The sequence below is a fragment of the Nansenia antarctica genome (assembly GCF_963989245.1).
Source record: "Nansenia antarctica genome assembly, chromosome: 9".
NCBI classification, from domain to species: domain Eukaryota; kingdom Metazoa; phylum Chordata; class Actinopteri; order Argentiniformes; family Microstomatidae; genus Nansenia; species Nansenia antarctica.
The window spans coordinates 353,544-373,263 of NC_137679.1; the positions used below are offsets into that span (position 1 = coordinate 353,544).

Consider the following 19,720-nt stretch of genomic DNA (forward strand, 5'->3'; position numbering starts at 1 on the left):
TTTCTCTTATAGCTTTCTCCTCGCAATTTTATGTAGAAACGTTTAGCCAAATGAGGACATTTGGGATTTCTCAACGAAATACAAGAAATAATTCTGCAAAGTAGTCATGAGCCCTATTCGCACAGGACTAGTATTACGTGGTGACGTCCGTGATTTGTAATAATTCCGGAGGTCGTCTGTGTTCTTTATCCCGTGCGATGTCGGCCATGTCCGTAAAAACATCTGTAAAAACTCCAGCCTATTAGGAAAGAAATGTCAGTAAGAAAAATCCCCTATTTTGCTGATTCTAGAGGTCCTGGGATGATAGTAGTCTGATTCTAGAGGTCCTGGGATGACAGTAGTCTGATTCTAGAGGTCCTGGGATGACAGTAGTCTGATTCTAGAGGTCCTGGGATGACAGTAGTCTGATTCTAGAGGTCCTGGGATGATAGTAGTCTGATTCTAGAGGTCCTGGGATGATAGTAGTCTGACTCTAGAGGTCCTGGGATGACAGTAGTCTGATTCTAGAGGTCCTGGGATGACAGTAGTCTGACTCTAGACCAGAGGTTCCCAAACTTTTTTTAACCAAGGCACCCCTGAAGCTTTCCCCCTTCTCCAAGGCACCCCAACTCTACGAAGATTTTAAAAATGCCTCGGAGCTTAAACTAAAAACAATACACGATGAATTGGTTTGAAAATGTGTGTTTATATATAATACATAAGTATTGCCCCAATGAATTTTAACAAGATAATAAAAGTCATAAATGAACTGTAATGGATGGGCAAGAATGCATAGGTCAGTCAAACTATCGCTAAATTAAATAACATTGTGGCCCTCAAGGATTGTACAATATGGGAGGAGACTCAGAGGGAATTCTTCACACAAATAAAATATCAAAGGCCTGTATAATCAATCAATGGAACAATGCTTTTTGGGGGGGCTTAAAATAATGCCTTAAAATGTAATTCTCATTTCAATGCTCATTCTGAGATTATTATTTCACATCTGAACCAAACGGGTAACTCACAACTATAATAATTTAACAATAATAATCATGACAGAATTGTAAAAATGGAGAGAAACAAAGCAAAGAAATATGTTGTGGGACACATGCGCCTGCTTTTGGGAGCAGAGTCTCTTTATGCGGGGAGAGATAGTGGACAGCGCGACACGCAGGTCCTGTTCCACTGACAGACGCGTGCGTGTCTTGTTCTTGACGAGAAGAAAAAGCCAGCTCGCACAAGTAGGAGGTTGGGAAGGGTAAAAGCACATTGATGGCGCTCTCTGAGAGAGATGGATATTCATGTCCCACAAGCAGCCAAAACCTATCCAAACCTAGCTCACCATGTTTGAGCTTCAGTGTGCGGTCCATAATGAGCTCTGCCAGTTCATCTGGAGCTTTGCTGCTCAAACTAGCGGCTGATGCTGATGAGAGGGGGTTGAACGGATCCCGGAGCCAGTCGAAGTCTTCGTTCATTGGAGGGAAATAGGACTCAAATCTCTCCTCCAGCATACGGAGGTGCGCAGCGATCAGATTCAAGAAAGACGCTGCCTTGTGTGCTGCGTCATTGGCCGTCAACGTAAACATTTCAATGTTTTTCTTGGCCACCCCGTCTTGCCACCGTCTCAATTTGGATCGGAATCCGTTCAGTTTGTCTGTCGCTGTCAGGATATTCTCAGCCTTCCCTTGCATATTTATGTTGAGGTCATTAAGGTGGCTAAAAATATCTGCCAGATAAGCAAGCTTGATCCACCACGATTCATCTTCCAATTGTTCTTTGTATGGCAAGTCGTGCTCACTGACAAAAGTGATCAGTTTCATCTCGGAGCTCATAGACACAGGATAACACCTTGCCCCGCGACAGCCAGCGGACCTCTGTGTGTAATAAGAGCCCCTCATGCTCGGACCCCATCTCATTGCACAATGTGCTGAACAGCCATGACTTCAGCGGGCGTGATTTTACATAATTAACCATTTTCACCGCTTGGTCCAAGACTTCAGTGAGGAGTAGTTAGTTAGTAACTAGTAGGCCTAGTTAGTAAATTAATATCTTTCAAATCTGAGAAATATATATTGTATTTGCTTATGAACTCCATTGCACATGTAATAAACAAACGTTTATTAATGTATTATTATTATAATTTTATATTATACTTTTTTTTTTTTTTTTTACGAGCAGATTTGGCGGCACCCCCGGACAGGTGCTGCGGCACCCCAGGGTGCCGCGGCACCCACTTTGGGAACCTCTGCTCTAGAGGTCCTGGGATGACAGTAGTCTGACTCTAGAGGTCCTGGGATGATAGTAGTCTGATTCTAGAGGTCCTGGGATGACAGTAGTCTGACTCTAGAGGTCCTGGGATGACAGTAGTCTGATTCTAGAGGTCCTGGGATGACAGTAGTCTGATTCTAGAGGTCCTGGGATGATAGTAGTCTGATTCTAGAGGTCCTGGGATGATAGTAGTCTGATTCTAGAGGTCCTGGGATGACAGTAGTCTGATTCTAGAGGTCCTGGGATGACAGTAGTCTGATTCTAGAGGTCCTGGGATGATAGTAGTCTGATTCTAGAGGTCCTGGGATGACAGTAGTCTGATTCTAGAGGTCCTGGGATGATAGTAGTCTGATTGTAGAGGTCCTGGGTAGGGGTGGGACGATTAGAAAATGTCATGTCACGATTATCGTGGGCAAAATAATCTATATTATCGCGAGAATTATTATTATAATTTTTTTAATGCCAATAAAACACACTGTAATCACATTAACTTAGATTTTGTTGTATTTTTAGGACATTTTAAGACAGTAATTCAAATTCAGATTCTAGTGGCACATATCTCTGGCCATAATCCGGGTCCTTAAGAAAGAGCAATTCATTTTCGGCCAATCAGCACCTTTCATTAACGTACCCAAGGAAGTTTAAAGAACGCACTCCCAGCGTTGCCAACTTCCAGAGCCCCTTGGCGACTTAATTAGTCAAAAGCGACCAGCGACAAATCTAACTTCCTTTTCTGGTCATTTGGGGAATTACTGTAAAGCATCTAACATATCCCGTATTCCACGGTTCACGTTACAACCGAGCTCAGGAGAGACGAGTAGGGATACAGTCTATGGCGAGCGAGGGTTGCCGTCTCCTCTCTCCCTCAACACTCACTCCCGCGGCCAGTCTGATAGCAGCCGCGGGGAGCGTACCGTTGTTCCCCGGGTCCTCACAGGGGGTTCGGGCAAAGTTCGGGAAATAACGGGCGGTTGTCACGTGTTTATACAGCATGGATGTTACGTGCCTAATGCCTTTGATGCGCACACTTGCTACTTGCCGCTTTAATAATTGTATTTAGCCTATAGCACAAGTCATGCATTGCATGTAACCCCAGTGCTGAACAGTATTAAGTAAACCACAATATATTTGCTAAAGCTTAGGAGCGACCGTGCCTTTTGCAGCCATAGACTGTCACTGCCTGGTAATAACAAGGAAGGCCAATGACAGTATCCCGTCTAAAGTTTTTCACCAGCCATGGTGAGTAGGCTAGCATACGTTACCTAGTGACTGACTGACAGCCATGGTGAGTAGGCTAGCATACGTTACCTAGTGACTGACTGACACGGCTGACTTGACAGTAACGTTACCCATGCAGGCTGAACAATAGCGCGAGACAAGTTCTGTGAGGATATTCGTGCGCGGCTCATGTGAGGAATTGCAATTATACTACAGTAACAGTCGCTAACTTGACTGCAAAAGTAATGTAGACTAGGCTGAAAAATAGCGCCAGACATTTGTTAAACACCGTTTATTCATAACATACGATTATGACGATTATTGAAATAATAAAATGTCTCCACGATTAAGTTATCGCGGGTGTTTTTATCGTGATTAACGATAAAAACGATAATTGTCCCATCCCTAGTCCTGGGATGACAGTAGTCCAGCGTGAATCGGCATTTCGGTAATTTGGGGTGAGTTTGTTTGTTTTCTCTGACACTTTTTTTTTGCTGCGTGTTCGAAAACTAACCGATGTTTGTATGTTTGTCTGGTACACGTGTGCTACAGTACCATCAGTCACGCCTTGTAACCGTCAGCAAAAAGGCTGTATGGTATGACATGTACTACACCACCATCCCACTGTCACACCTTGTAAGCTGTCAGGTAGCAGGAGAGTGGACGTCACCAGCGCCTGACGAATGGCCAGGATAAAGAAATGACTAACAATGTCATCGGCTTAATGACTAATAAGAGGAACATGGCCTGTTAGATAACAAAGAAACGGGGGCGTTCAAGGTCTTGTTGTTGTGTAAAGCTGCACGGTAAGCATGCTAGGTGGAGTGAGGAAAGCAGGGCAAAGGTGATTCTGTTTGTTAACAACTCAGGTGTTAAAAAGGGACAGCAGCACGCGTACGCTTTCATGACACGGTAGAGTTAATATACTGAATGAACAGTAGGGGGGGTAGGGGAAGTAGTAAATATACTGAATGAACAGTAGGGGGGGTAGGGGGGGTGGGGAAGTAGTAAATATACTGAATGAACAGTAGGGGGGGTGGGGGAAGTAGTAAATATACTGAATGAACAGTAGGGGGGGTGGGGGAAGTAGTAAATATACTGAATGAACAGTAGGGGGGGTAGGGGGGGTGGGGGAAGTAGTAAATATACTGAATGAACAGTAGGGGGGGTAGGGGGGGTGGGGGAAGTAGTAAATATACTGAATGACAGTAGGGTAGGGTAGTAAATATACTGAATGAACAGTAGGGTAGGGTAGGGGGGGGTGGGGGAAGTAGTAAATATACTGAATGAACATTACACTGCCTTAAGCCTTGTAGGGTAGGTGGTTAGTAAAGGGTCTTGTCTGGTAATAATAATAATAATAATAATAATAATAATAATAATAATAATAATAATAATATAATAAAAACAACAATAATATAATAATAATAACAACAATAATATAATAATGATAATAATAATATAATAATACTACTACTAATAATAATAATAATAATATAGTTAATAATAATAACAATAATAATAATAATATATGTAATAATAATAATAATAATAATAATGCATTTTATTTGTATTGCACTTTTCATTCAAAGGAATCTCAGAGTGCTACAGAGTTAAAAACAGCCTAAAACAACCTAAAAACATAATAAGTCAAAAACATAGTAAAAAAACCACACAAAATAAACAAGATTATATAATAAAATAAAATAATAAAATATTTTAAAATACATCAAAATGGTGATGTAGGGTAGGTGGTCAGTAAGGGATCTTACCTGCTGATGTAGGCTTGCTTGAAGTCGGGCCTCATGCTGATGGCTTGGCGATAGAGCTGGTCGGCCTCCTCCAGACGAGAGTCGTTGGTCCTGATCAGGTTGGCCAGGTTGATGTAAACGTTCAGGTGGTTGGGAGCCACGCGGGTGGCGTACTTCTTCCCGGGAATGATCTAGTTGGGTAAGAAGAGAGAATGATCTAGTTGGGTTATTTTTATTTTTTGATTTTACCTTTATTTTACGAGGCGAGACAATTAAGAACAAAATTCTTATTTACAATGCTGGCCTGCAATAAGGGGAAAGGGGAGGGGGGCTGAAAGATAAAACATGTTAAAAACAAAGCACAATAAGCATTAAACATATGCATGCAACACAAACAATACAACAAAAGCACCAACGGACATCAACAATGGAACACAACAGCAAGCACAAAAAGCAGACAGGCAACACAAGACAATACAATACAACAGAACGCACTGGGACACAGCCAAGCAAACACAACAATACAGCAGCAAGCACTGATACACAGTCAGGAAAGACAACAATACAACAACAAGCGCTGGGACACAACCAATCAACACAGCGATACAACATAGACACCAAGACAGCCAGTAACAAACCAATACAACGATACACACTGAGACACAGTCAAGCAAACATAAATACGGTACAACAATAACCACTGAGACACAGCCACCAAATACAACAACAGCAATAAGCACTTACGAAACAGGCCAACAAACATTAGAAAACAGTACATTAACACAGAAAAGCTTAAAAGCAGAGAATGAGCAGACATGAGCGTATGGGGGCATAAAAACAAGTGCAGGTGGACAGAGGGGGTGTGTAAAGGGAATGAATACAAGTGCTGCCCTACAGAGAAGAGAAGCATGTGCAGGAATCAGTGAGGGTGTCTGAAATAGTGAGTCTGAAGGCAGAGAGGGAGATGAGTTTATCCAGTTTGAGGGTTTTTTGCAGAGCATTCCAGTCAGAGGGGGCAGCAAACTGGAATGATGCACGGCCAAGGGAAGTGGTGGATTTGGGAATTTTTAGTTGGATGTGGAGTGAGGATCGGGTGTTGCGAGTGGCAGAGGGTGAAGCAGGAGACACAGATAGGGGGGTGATAGGTGGAGGAGGGTTTTATAGATGAGGGTGAGCCAGTGCATTGATTGATTGATTGAAAACTTTATTAGAAGATTTGCAGAAGTAGGTACATGAAAGTACATATTACATACAAGGTCAACTAACAGGATAAAAACCCAAGAAAGCCACTGGCTTATTTCAATTGGGGTCCTTGATTCTCAATTCATCGTTACATGTAAGACAGACAAAAAAACTAGTACTATCTACAAGATAATACAGACAAATAACTATTACTATCTACAAGATAAACATACATCCATCATGGGAAGAACAATACAACAAAACATAAGGTATGTACAGCGGGTAGGACAGGTGGGGACATACACCACAGGTGGGGGCGGGGGACAAAACACAAAGTATGTACAGTGGGTAGTTCGGGTCTTTTAATCTGATTTTTGATTTAGAGGGTCCAGTTACGGATTGCAGCCTCCTGTAAATGTTTTTTGAGAGTGGTTTTGAAGGTGGGCAGTGTTTTGCACTCCTTTAAGATTATAGGAAGGGCGTTACACATTTTTACTGCATAGTTTGCAAACGAGTTTAACCCCTTGTTTGTGGTGCAACGCGGTTGAACGTGGTTCGTGGAGCTTCCTCTGGTGTTGTATGTGTGGACGTTGTTCACTTTTTGGAAGTATGTTGACAGGTACTTGGGTGTCTTTGTGGTGTAGCGTATCTTGAAGACCAGGCCCAGTGCAAGCTGCTGCACTCTGTCAACTACTCGTAGCCAATCAAGGCTCAAAAAATGAGCAGCGGTTAGATGTGTCCTAGGGTTGAGGCCTAGCAGAAGCCTAACCAGTTTATTTTGGGCTGTCTGGAGTCTTGTTTTATGGGCCTTTGTGGTTCTATAGTACCATGATGTTACGGCATAGTCGAAGTGACATTGAATGAGAGCTCCTGATAGGGTCCTCAGTGTGTTTTTACTGACAAGTAATGTGACGGCGGGTGATGTGACGGCGGGTGATGTGACGGCGGGCCGCATGTGACGGCGGGTGTGAAGGGTAATGTGACGGGTAATGTGACGGCGGGCCGCATGTGACGGCGGGTGTGAAGGGAGGGCCAGTTGACCAGGGAGTAAAGAGTGCAGTGGTGGGTACTGTAGGGGGCGTTAGTGGCGAACCGGATGGCGGGGTGATACAGTGTGTCGAGCGTGGAGAGTGTAGCTTTGCATGCAGACCTGTAGATTGTGTCGCCGTAGTCGAGCATGGGGAGAATGGTCATTTGAATGAGGGTGCGTTTAGCGGATGAAGTGAAGGAGTGACGGTTTCTATAGAGAAAGCCAAGTTTGGCCTTAATCTTGGTCTGTAGTTTTGAGATGTGGTCTGAGAAAGATAGTGAGCTGTCTAACCAAATTCTCAGGTATTTATACACCGTGACCTGGTCCAGAACAGCTCCCTCACAGGTGGTAATGATGGTGACTGGGGGGGGTGTGGTGCCTTTACGGTTGAACCACATGAACTTGGTCTTGGAAGTGTTAAGGGACAGTTTGAGGTGGGTGAAGGCCTGTTGGATCTGGAGGAAGCTATCCTGGAGAGTTGTTAGTACAGAGTCAGGGGAGGGACCAGTGGCATAGAGAATAGTGTCGTCAGCATATAAGTGAATGAGTGAATTTCCAGCAAATTAGAGGAAAGTTTCCCAAACTTATGGGACTTTTGCAACCCTATATGTGACACAAATAAATACATCTGGGTAAGAAATTGCTCATAGCGTCATGTTAAGCCTTGTTTTATCAATGTCATTTAAACTCCTATAAATTCCTATATGTGTAACGCATAGTGGCAATAAACGTTATCTCAATCTCAATCTCTAAACTGGAAATGGAATTCAGGTGCCTCGGAATAATCAGTTTAATTAATTAACTTTTTTCAGTAAGAATAACAAATCACTAAACGGGCTGGCACCTCCGTACTTGGCTGACCTCCTGCGCCACCATAAACCATCCAGAGCCCTACGGTCAGCTGACCAGCTGCTGCTGGAGGTCCCTAGGACCAGACTCAGAACCAGAGGGGACAGAGCCTTCTCTAAGGCCCCTAGGACCAGACTCAGAACCAGAGGGGACAGAGCCTTCTCTAAGGCTGCCCCTAGGACCAGGCTCAGAACCAGAGGGGACAGAGCCTTCTCTAAGGCCCCTAGGACCAGACTCAGAACCAGAGGGGACAGAGCCTTCTCTAAGGCCCCTAGGACCAGACTCAGAACCAGAGGGGACAGAGCCTTCTCTAAGGCCCCTAGGACCAGACTCAGAACCAGAGGGGACAGAGCCTTCTCTAAGGCCCCTAGGACCAGACTCAGAACCAAAGGGGACAGAGCCTTCTCTAAGGCCCCTAGGACCAGACTCAGAACCAGAGGGGACAGAGCCTTCTCTAAGGCCCCTAGGACCAGGCTCAGAACCAGAGGGGACAGAGCCTTCTCTAAGGCCCCTAGGACCAGACTCAGAACCAGAGGGGACAGAGCCTTCTCTAAGGCCCCTAGGACCAGACTCAGAACCAGAGGGGACAGAGCCTTCTCTAAGGCCCCTAGGACCAGACTCAGAACCAGAGGGGACAGAGCCTTCTCTAAGGCTGCCCCTAGGCTCTGTAACAGCCTCCCCCTCCAGAGCGTCGAGGCTTTTAAAACCTCAGCTAAGACGACGTACCTCTTCTCCCTGGCCTTTGACCTGAGGTGAGCCTGCCTCCCGACAACTGCACTTTTCTGCACCTGTTGTTTCTGTATTGCACCTTGTTTTAGTGTATTTATAGAGTATTTGTTGTTTCTCTTTTACTAGTGTTTTATCTGTTAAGCACATTGGGCGGCTGTTTTGTCGTTGTAAATGTGCTAGATAAATAAACATGACATACTTACTTACTTACTAATAAGTCAAGCAAGGAGTTTGGCGTGTTTGCTCAAACAAGGCCGCTCCTGTTCAGAGAGAAGTCCTGCTCGAACACACATTTAAAGTCATTACTTTACATCTGACCCCTGGTTGGAAAGGGCTCGCACTTTCATGTTTACAAAGGGCTCGCCCTTTCCACAGTTTGTTTTTCTAGGAGGTGGCCTGTCGCTAACGACATCCCCGTAAACCCTCGCTTCCTTCCACATCCAATCAGACTCGCACGTTAACACCACCAGCAATATTTGCAGGGATTTAACGCAAGCCGTTTCCTAACTCGCCTGCATTCTTGAGAACGAAGGGGTAGATCTATCCCCTGCTGCATTTAGACAGCTAAAGCATGACAAAGACTACGGACGGTGATCAATTGTTGCCAAGGGAAGAAGGCTTTAGAAAACGTCCTCCATCAACTACTCCTCCCAACTCAGTACGATGATCTATGGTCTGTCAAACGGCTTAAGTCAGATTAAACCAGGTGAATGCCGCGGCGCTGACATAAAAATAAAAACTCAATTTAGCAGCGGTGGCCCTGGCACAACAAACAATGTCCGTACTGTTACACGCTGGCTGATCCACGGCAGCACCTGACTTCTCTGAATGTCAGGAAGTTTCTGAGAAGAGGAGGATGATGGGACTGACGGGTGAGCCTTTCATGAGAACAGCAAACACCAAACAAAAGGAAAGACATCATCAAACAACGGCAGGCAGGCAGGCGGGTGTGTGTGTGTGTGTGTGTGTGTGTGTGTGTGTGTGTGTGTGTGTGTGTGTGTGTGTGTGTGTGTGTGTGGGGCCTTATGGCATACCTGTGGCATGAGGGATTTGGCAATCAGGTAGGCGTCCTCGGCCTCCTTGGACCTGTTCAGGTTCTTGTAGGTTCTTCCCACGTTCATGTGTGCGCCGATGTCGTCTGTGGGAAACACGGCACACGGGTAGAAAGGTAAACGTACGAGCAGTGACTCATCCTGGCAGAGGGTTTAAACAGGCAGGTGTCTGCTGAAAGGAGAGGATTAGGTGGTGTGTGTGTGTGTGTGTATGTGTGAAATCAGGTGGAGGCTTAACGGTAACAGGTGATGGCAGCAGGGATTTTTTTTTCACATTGTTTGGAACATCCGATAGAACATCTGATAGAACATCCGATAGAACATCCGATAGAACATTCACTAGACTTATATAGACTGACTTATATAGCTAGGCCTTATTCCAAAGCGCTTTACAACGGCCTCTCATTCACCCGTTCACACACACATTCACGCACCAATGGCGGCCAAGCTACCATGCAAGGCGCCGGCCGGCCCGCTCACTGGGAGCAATTTGGGGTTCAGTGTCTTGCCCATGGACACCTCGACATGTGGCCAGCCGGGGCTCGAACCGCCGATCTGCCGACCTTGCGATCGTAAGACGCCGGCTCTACCTCCTGCGCCACTGACAGTAGTACGACTACCATCACTGTATCACCTGATAAGGTGCTGGAGGAGGTGGGCGTGGCAAAGGTCATCAGCGCGTTGGCACCACCTGGGCAGCACCTGTGCTGCGTAAAGCCTCTCTCGGAGGCCAGCTGCAGTGTTGTTTAGTTAACGCCCTTGGTTGTTTAGTTAACGGTTGGCCTTTGTTATTGCACACTATACACCATCACACCTACACACTTCTCCTCTCATCACCTGCCCTGCTGACTCTACTGACTCTACTGACGACACACCACTGCTGCTTCCATCTCAGGACCGTGCCGTCCGGTTTGTGACAATCTGTCGAGAAGCCCTAAAAACAACAATTGCTTCTGGGAACAAGTACGGTTGTTGTGACAAGCAAAGAGATGCTGAGCGTTAAAAGAACTAGGGAGATGTCTTAAAGTCTTAAAGGGACAGTTCAGGTTTTTCGGTGTTAGACCTAATGTTCCAGTTACCTGCAGTGTTTGCTCATCCAGACACATGTTTGGGTCGTACGTATTTCAGGTTTCATTGGCTGGCCTCCAGGACGAGCATTTACTATACCGTACTAGTCTACACCATGCTACTGTTCCCCTCACGGTCCCACCCTCCAAACTCAGAGGCTTGGGAGACGAGCTGCACCCCACCCCTGGAACTCTCTCCCTCAACCACTCAGAGACTCACCCTCACTCTCCACTTTTAAATCCCACCTCAAAACCTACCTGTTCTCCCGCGCATACAACCTCCCCTACCCCTAACCATCTCCCCTAACCCTGCCACCCCCCTCCCCCCCTGGACATGCATACAACCTTCCCTACCCCTAACCATCTCCCCTAACCCTGCCCCCCCCCCCCGGGCATGCATACAACCTCCCCTACCCCTAACCATCTCCCCTAACCCTGCCACCCCCCCGGACATGCATACAACCTCCTCTACCCCTAACCATCTCCCCTAACCCTGCCACCCCCCCCCCCCCCCCCGTGGACATGCATACAACCTCCCCTACCCCTAACCATCTCCCCTAACCCTGCCACCCCCCCTCCCCCCCTGGACATGCATACAACCTCCCCTACCCCTAACCATCTCCCCTAACCCTGCCACCCCCCCCTCCCCCCCTGGACATGCATACAACCTCCCCTACCCCTAACCATCTCCCCTAACCCTGCCACCCCCCCTCCCTCCCTGGACATTACTGCGTTACTGTGTTCCCCGTTCGTTAACTCTGTGTTCTATGTTGCTCATGTTATCTGTTGCTTGTTGTTTCTGTTTTTCCCATATTGTCAGCGACAAGGCAGCTACATTGACGAGGCAGCTACATTGACAAGGCAGCTACATTGACAAGGCAGCTACATTGACAAGGCAGCTACATTGACAAGGCAGCTACATTGACGAGGCAGCAGACATTGACAAGGCAGCTACATTGACAAGGCAGCTACATTGACAAGGCAGCTACATTGACAAGGCAGCAGACATTGACAAGGCAGCTACATTGACAAGGCAGCAGACATTGACAAGGCAGCAGACATTGACAAGGCAGCAGACATTGACAAGGCAGCTACATTGACAAGGCAGCAGACATTGACAAGGTATCTACATTGACAAGACAGCAGACATTGACATGGCAGCTACATTGACAAGGCAGCAGACATTGACAAGGCAGCTACATTGACAAGGCAGCTACATTGACAAGGCAGCTACATTGACAAGGCAGCTACATTGACAAGGCAGCAGACATTGACAAGGCAGCTACATTGACAAGGCAGCAGACATTGACAAGGCATCTACATTGACAAGGCAGCAGACATTGACAAGGCAGCTACATTGACAAGGCAGCAGACATTGACAAGGCAGCAGACATTGACAAGGCAGCTACATTGACAAGGCAGCAGACATTGACATGGCAGCTACATTGACAAGGCAGCTACATTGACAAGGCAGCTACATTGACATGGCAGCTACATTGACAAGGCAGCTACATTGACAAGGCAGCTACATTGACAAGGCAGCTACATTGACAAGACAGCAGACATCAACAAGGCAGCTACATTGACAAGGCAGCTACATTGACAAGACAGCAGACATTGACAAGGCAGCTACATTGACAAGGCAGCAGACATTGACAAGGCAGCTACATTAACAAGGCAGATATATTGACAAGGCAGCTACATTGACAAGACAGCAGACATTGACAAGGCAGCTACATTGACAAGGCAGCAGACATTGACATGGCAGCTACATTGACAAGGCAGCTACATTGACAAGGCAGCTACATTGACAAGACAGCTACATTGACAAGGCAGCAGACATTGACAAGGCAGCCACATTGACATGGCAGCAGACATTGACAAGGCAGCTACATTGACAAGGCAGCAGACATTGACAAGGCAGCTACATTGACAAGGCAGCAGACATTGACACGGCAGCTACATTGACAAGGCAGCTACATTGACAAGGCAGCTTCATTGACAAGGCAGCTACATTGACAAGGCAGCTACATTGACAAGGCAGCTACATTGACAAGACAGCAGACATTGACAAGACAGCTAGATTGACAAGGCAGCAGACATTGACAAGGCAGCTACATTGACAAGGCAGCTACATTGACAAGACAGCAGACATTGACAAGGCAGCAGACATTGACAAGGCAGCTACATTGACAAGACAGCTACATTGACAAGGCAGCTACATTGACAAGGCAGCAGACATTGACAAGGCAGCTTCATTGACAAGGCAGCTACATTGACAAGGCAGCAGACATTGACAAGGCAGCTACATTGACAAGACAGCTACATTGACAAGACAGCAGACATTGACAAGGCAGCAGACATTGACAAGGCAGCAGACATTGACAAGGCAGCAGACATTGACATGGCAGCTACATTGACAAGGCAGCTACATTGACAAGGCAGCAGACATTGACAAGGCAGATACATTGACAAGGCAGCAGACATTGACAAGGCAGCAGACATTGACAAGGCAGCTACATTGACAAGGCAGCTACATTGACAAGGCAGGTACATTGACAAGGCAGCTACATTGACAAGGCAGATACATTGACAAGGCAGCAGACATTGACAAGGCAGCTACATTGACAAGGCAGCAGACATTGACAAGGCAGATACATTGACAAGGCAGCAGACATTGACAAGGCAGCTACATTGACAAGGCAGCTACATTGACAAGGCAGATACATTGACAAGGCAGCAGACATTGACAAGACAGCTACATTGACAAGGCAGCTACATTGACAAGGCAGCTACATTGACAAGGCAGCAGACATTGACAAGACAGCTACATTGACAAGACAGCAGACATTGACAAGGCAGCAGACATTGACAAGGCAGCTACATTGACAAGGCAGCTACATTGACAAGGCAGGTACATTGACAAGGCAGCTACATTGACAAGGCAGATACATTGACAAGGCAGCTACATTGACATGGCAGATACATTGACAAGGCAGCTACATTGACAAGACAGCTACATTGACAAGGCAGATACATTGACAAGGCAGCTACATTGACATGGCAGCTACATTGACATGGCAGCTACATTGACAAGGCAGCTACATTGACAAGGCAGCTACATTGACATGGCAGCAGACATTGGCCCTGTGTACTGCTTTTTCTGTTGAAGAGTGTTCAATACTTTTTTCCTGTTTCATTCCACTTTATTTACCTATGTTTAATACTTAGATTTTTTGTCCGGATTGTTTGAGTTAATACCAAAGTCTGGTGCAAATTTCACTTGAATAGGCTCATTGGAAATACATTTACCGGACAAAATGCTGATGGCTTTTTAAGACCTGGGAACCCTGTTGGGCATCAATTGTTTCAAAGACCTCTATGACGACGATACGTTTCTATGACGACGATACGTTTGCCCGTTTCGATTCTTTACGTTTCGATTTCAGTCGGCCACGTACAAATGCGTTTCATTATCTTCAGGTCCGTCATTTCGTGACACGAAAGTTTGATTCATTTCCTAGGCCACCTCGAGATCTACCGTGGGAGAGCCTTCGTAAGTTGTCTCTAACTCAGAGTCGACTTATACCTGTAATTTATCAAAACCGTCATGTCTTTGAACACTGACGCTGTCTTCTAGGTGGAGAACCAGATGGGAGGGGGGACTGGGAGTGGATTGGTGGAAGGTGCGTTAGAGAGGGGGAACTCCTCATCACGCTGTGCTCCACTTAGTCTGGTCCAGTTCAAGGTGGAGCACAGCAGAGCCCCCGCCTCAGTCAATCTAAAGGACATGGAAGTCACCCTGATTCCCATCCCAGATGTGTCCGCTGCTCCGGGCCACAGACAGACCTCTCACACATGTTCTGGTCCTGCCCAAAGCTTAGAGCATGGTCGACTGGTTCTCAGTGTTTGATGTACGGTCCTTCTGGACAACACTGTGTAGAGATCTACAACCCTGCCCTTGGCCGGCCAGGTTCGGGGTGCCAGCTGAACCCCTCCCTTACGACTCCGATGAGATCGACATGATTGACCCCTCCCACGCTGCTGACTCCTCCCACCCTGCTGACCCCTCTCACCCTGCTGACTCCTCCCACCCTGACCCCTCCCACCCTGCTGACCCCTCCCACCCTGCTGACCCCTCCCACCCTGCTGACTCCTCCCACCCTGACCCCTCCCACCCTGCTGACCCCTCCCACCCTGCTGACTCCTCCCACCCTGACCCCTCCCATCCTGCTGACTCCTCCCACGCTGCTGACTCCTCCCACCCTGCTGACCCCTCCCACCCTGCTGACCCCTCCCACCCTGCTGACTCCTCCCACCCTGCTGACCCCTCCCACCCTGCTGACTCCTCCCACCCTGCTGACTCCTCCCACCCTGCTGACTCCTCCCACCCTGCTGACCCCTCCCACCCTGCTGACCCCTCCCACCCTGCTGACTCCTCCCACCCTGCTGACTCCTCCCACCCTGCTGACTCCTCCCACCCTGCTGACTCCTCCCACCCTGCTGACTCCTCCCACCCTGCTGACTCCTCCCACCCTGCTGACCCCTCCCACCCTGCTGACTCCTCCCACCCTGCTGACCCCTCCCACCCTGACTCCTCCCATCCTGCTGACTCCTCCCACCCTGCTGACTCCTCCCACCCTGCTGACTCCTCCCACCCTGCTGACCCCTCCCACCCTGCTGACCCCTCCCACCCTGCTGACTCCTCCCACCCTGCTGACTCCTCCCACCCTGCTGACCCCTCCCACCCTGCTCACCACCTGTTTCAACTGTTGCCCTCTGGACGGCGCTAGCGATCCCTGGCCACCAAAACATCCCGTTTCAAAAACAGTTTTTTCCCCTCTGCTATAAGGACTCTCAACACCTGACTCACTGCACTAACCCTGCCACATGTACGGCACTTTATAAGTTGTAAATATTGACTATGATTTTGTCTTGTGGTTATGTGGGGGGACATGTACATTGTGTTAGTCATGTGTGATGTGTGGATGTTTGATGTAACTGACACTGCTGTACTGAGCTTTTCCACCTGTACCGAAAACAAATTCCACCGACCTAGGTCGTGTGGTCATTAAACGATTCATTCATTCATTCATTCACAACATGGTGACTGTTAGAACATGGTGACTGTTAGAACATGGTGACTGTTAGAACATGGTGACTGTTAGAACATGGTGACTGTTAGAACATGGTGACTGTTAACTCTCTTCTTTACGCTTCTCATCAAATCATTGTTTTTATAAACATGTTGAATTGAGAGATTGAGATTGAGATTGATTGAGATTGAGATTGAGATAACGTTTATTGCCACTATGCATTACACATAGGAATTTGCTTCGTCACCACAGCAAGTGCGTTTATACTTTTCTTGAACAAACCCATGCTGCCGTTGCATAAGAAACATATTTCCCTGTGCAAGTGTGTCTGACCACAAGACCACTAAACATGCTCTGTCCATGACCTGTTGACTGAGACAGAGACACAGACACACACACAGACACACACACAGACACACACACAGACACAGACACACAAACACACACAGACACAGACACAGACACACACACACACATACACACACAGACACACAGACACAGACACAGACACAGACACACACACAGACACAGACACACAAACACACACAGACACAGACACACACACACATACACATGCACATGCACACACACAGACACAGACACAGACAGACACACAAACACACAGACACACACAGACACACAAACACACACAGACACAGACACACACACACACACACAAACACACACAGACATACAAACACACAGACACACACACACACACACACACACACACACACACGTGGTGGTGGTTGACTGGTTGACTGCCATCGCTGCCAGTCATTAAGAGACCTTCTGCATAACCCTAACCCATAAGTACGTATAACGTCTGTGTGAATGTCTGGGATGAAAAAGGTAATGAAATGTGTATTTAGTGTCGTAGTAAATATTTATACCGTTCATTTCCTTTCTCAGACTGTGACAGTCAGACATGTTCAGTTCAATGACAGGCAGCCTGGTCACATGGTCAGTTCTGCTGAGACGAGCCCACCACGCATAGACTCAGACACTCAATGTTGATGCTGTGGAAAGGCAGCCCAGCTAGCTAGCTCTCTGAATATTTGGCTAATCCCCGTGAACTTCCCAATTTCTGCAATGATTGTTGGTGTTTTCATTCATATAAACCAGTAGCGTCTTCACATGGCTAACTGGGGTATTCTGGGACATCTCGTGATGACTGCCAGTGAAAACATCTTTTACAGACGTTTAGGATAACAACATACTGGCAACTTGATCATCGTGGTCCTCACAGAGGCCGTTCCTTTCTCCCAATATCAGTCTGTATTGTGATCTTCTTTAAGTGGATGTGAGGGGGGGAGGGGGGGGGGTCAGCCAAAATATAACAACAATTGCCACTTGACACAGATTAGGTTACTTGATATTGTTTCAATGATTTATTAGCGGGCTTGTTTCAGAAAGTCCGACTATTGTTCTTCGACAGACTTAATTATTAAAACATTTTCCTATTGCTGCCACTCTGGCAGCTTTGAAGCTATTCACACCAACCCAACTTTACAAAGTGCAGAGAGGTCGAACTCGCGCTGCTGTGCTATTTGTAACTCCCAAAACCTCTCGTCCAGTTCACTCTCATCCAGTTCACATGGTGGAATGTCGATAGGGGCCAACATTATGTGTGCTCCTTTGTTACTGCAACTGCCACTGAACTTTCAGGACTCTTAAATAAAAACAGCATGAGAACGCGTCATCTGAATTATTACACAACGATGCTCTCTCTTGGCAACCAGTTCCAATAAAACCACTCCTCTAAAAATAAATAACATGAAAACATAAACATAAATAAAAACAATCCTCTACCATACCATAATAATCCTCAACCTCCTGACCACTCTCTACCACTCTCAAACACTCAACCAACCAACTCTACCACTCTCAAACACTCAACCAACCAACTCTACCACTCTCAAACACTCAACCAACCAACTCTACCACTCTCAAACACTCAACCAACCAACTCTACCACTCTCAAACACTCAACCAACTCACTCACTTTATTTCAACGACCCAACATATCCGTCTGTTGTCCAAACCATATGACTTAGCAAGCCCACCAACTTTGTTCTGGAAGGTATTCGGTTGTTAAGTCTGACGTCAATGTGACGTTTAGCAATTTCCCGGGTCCACACCAGAAATTCCCCGCACCAGAGTACCAGTGTACTAAAGCACCAGAGTACCAGTGTACTAAAGCACCAGAGTACCAGTGTACTACAGCACCAGAGTACCAGTGGACTAAAGCACCAGAGTACCAGTGTACTACAGCACCAGAGTACCAGTGTACTAAAGCACCAGAGTACCAGTGTACTAAAGCACCAGAGTACCAGTGTACTAAAGCACCAGAGTACCAGTGTACTACAGCACCAGAGTACCAGTGTACTAAAGCACCAGAGTACCAGTGTACTAAAGCACCAGAGTACCAGTGTACTAAAGCACCAGAGTACCAGTGTACTAAAGCACCAGAGTACCAGAGTACCAGTGTACTAAAGCACCAGAGTACCAGTGTACTAAAGCACCAGAGTACCAGTGTACTAAAGCACCAGAGTACCAGTGTACTAAAGCACCAGAGCACCAGTGTACTAAAGCACCAGAGTACCAGTGTACTAAAGCACCAGAGTACCAGTGTACTAAAGCACCAGAGTACCAGTGTACTAAAGCACCAGAGTACCAGTGTACTAAAGCACCAGAGTACCAGTGTACTAAAGCACCAGAGTACCAGTGTACTACAGCACCAGAGTACCAGTGTACTAAAGCACCAGAGTACCAGTGTACTAAAGCACCAGAGTACCAGTGTACTAAAGCACCAGAGTACCAGTGTACTACAGCACCAGAGTACCAGTGTACTAAAGCACCAGAGTACCAGTGTACTAAAGCACCAGAGTACCAGTGTTCTAAAGCACCAGAGTACCAGTGTACTAAAGCGGTAGAATGACAGTTCAATCGTTTTTTTAGACTGGGATCTATTCATACAACAAGGGACACAGCAGCACTTTCCTGTTTCACCCATATTTTCAGCGTCTTTGAGCCTCGGAAAAGCGCTATACAAATATAATTAATTATTATTATCACTGAGGCATTTTGAAGAGAGCGCCTCAGCCAACTTTGGACCCGGAAACACGTCACGACTTAACAACCGAATAGTTGCAGTGGTGATCTGCTTGTCTCTGAAGCACCGGTGGATAACGGTGAGAAGATCCTCTCACCTGGCTGGACCCGCGTCGCCTGGAGGAAGTACCTCAAGGCCGTCTCATAGTTGTTCTGGTTCTCCAGGGCGTGGCCGACGTTGTTCCACAGCTTGGCGTTATTCTTGTTGACCTAAGGGGGGGAAGGAAAACCCAAAACCATAAGGCTAAGCTAAGGCTAAAACCATAAGGCTAAGCTAAGGCTAAACTAAGGCTAAGCTAAGGCTAAACTAAGGCTAAGCTAAGGCTAAAACCATTAGGCTATGCTAAGGCTAAACTAAGGCTAAGCTAAGGCTAAAACCATA

General features: G+C 46.8%; 1 protein-coding gene across 1 annotated transcript in view; it reads right to left on the bottom strand.

Moving 5' to 3' along the window:
- The window catches only part of tmtc3 (transmembrane O-mannosyltransferase targeting cadherins 3), a 93,517-nt gene that overhangs the window by 9,527 nt on the left and 64,270 nt on the right, over positions 1–19,720 (bottom strand). The window contains exons 10-12 of the mRNA XM_080538750.1: positions 19,437–19,548; positions 10,044–10,147; positions 5,241–5,410 (exon numbers count right to left, since the gene is read on the bottom strand). Of these exons, the coding sequence (XP_080394876.1) occupies positions 5,241–5,410; positions 10,044–10,147; positions 19,437–19,548 (386 nt within the window). The remainder of the gene's footprint in view (positions 1–5,240; positions 5,411–10,043; positions 10,148–19,436; positions 19,549–19,720) is intronic.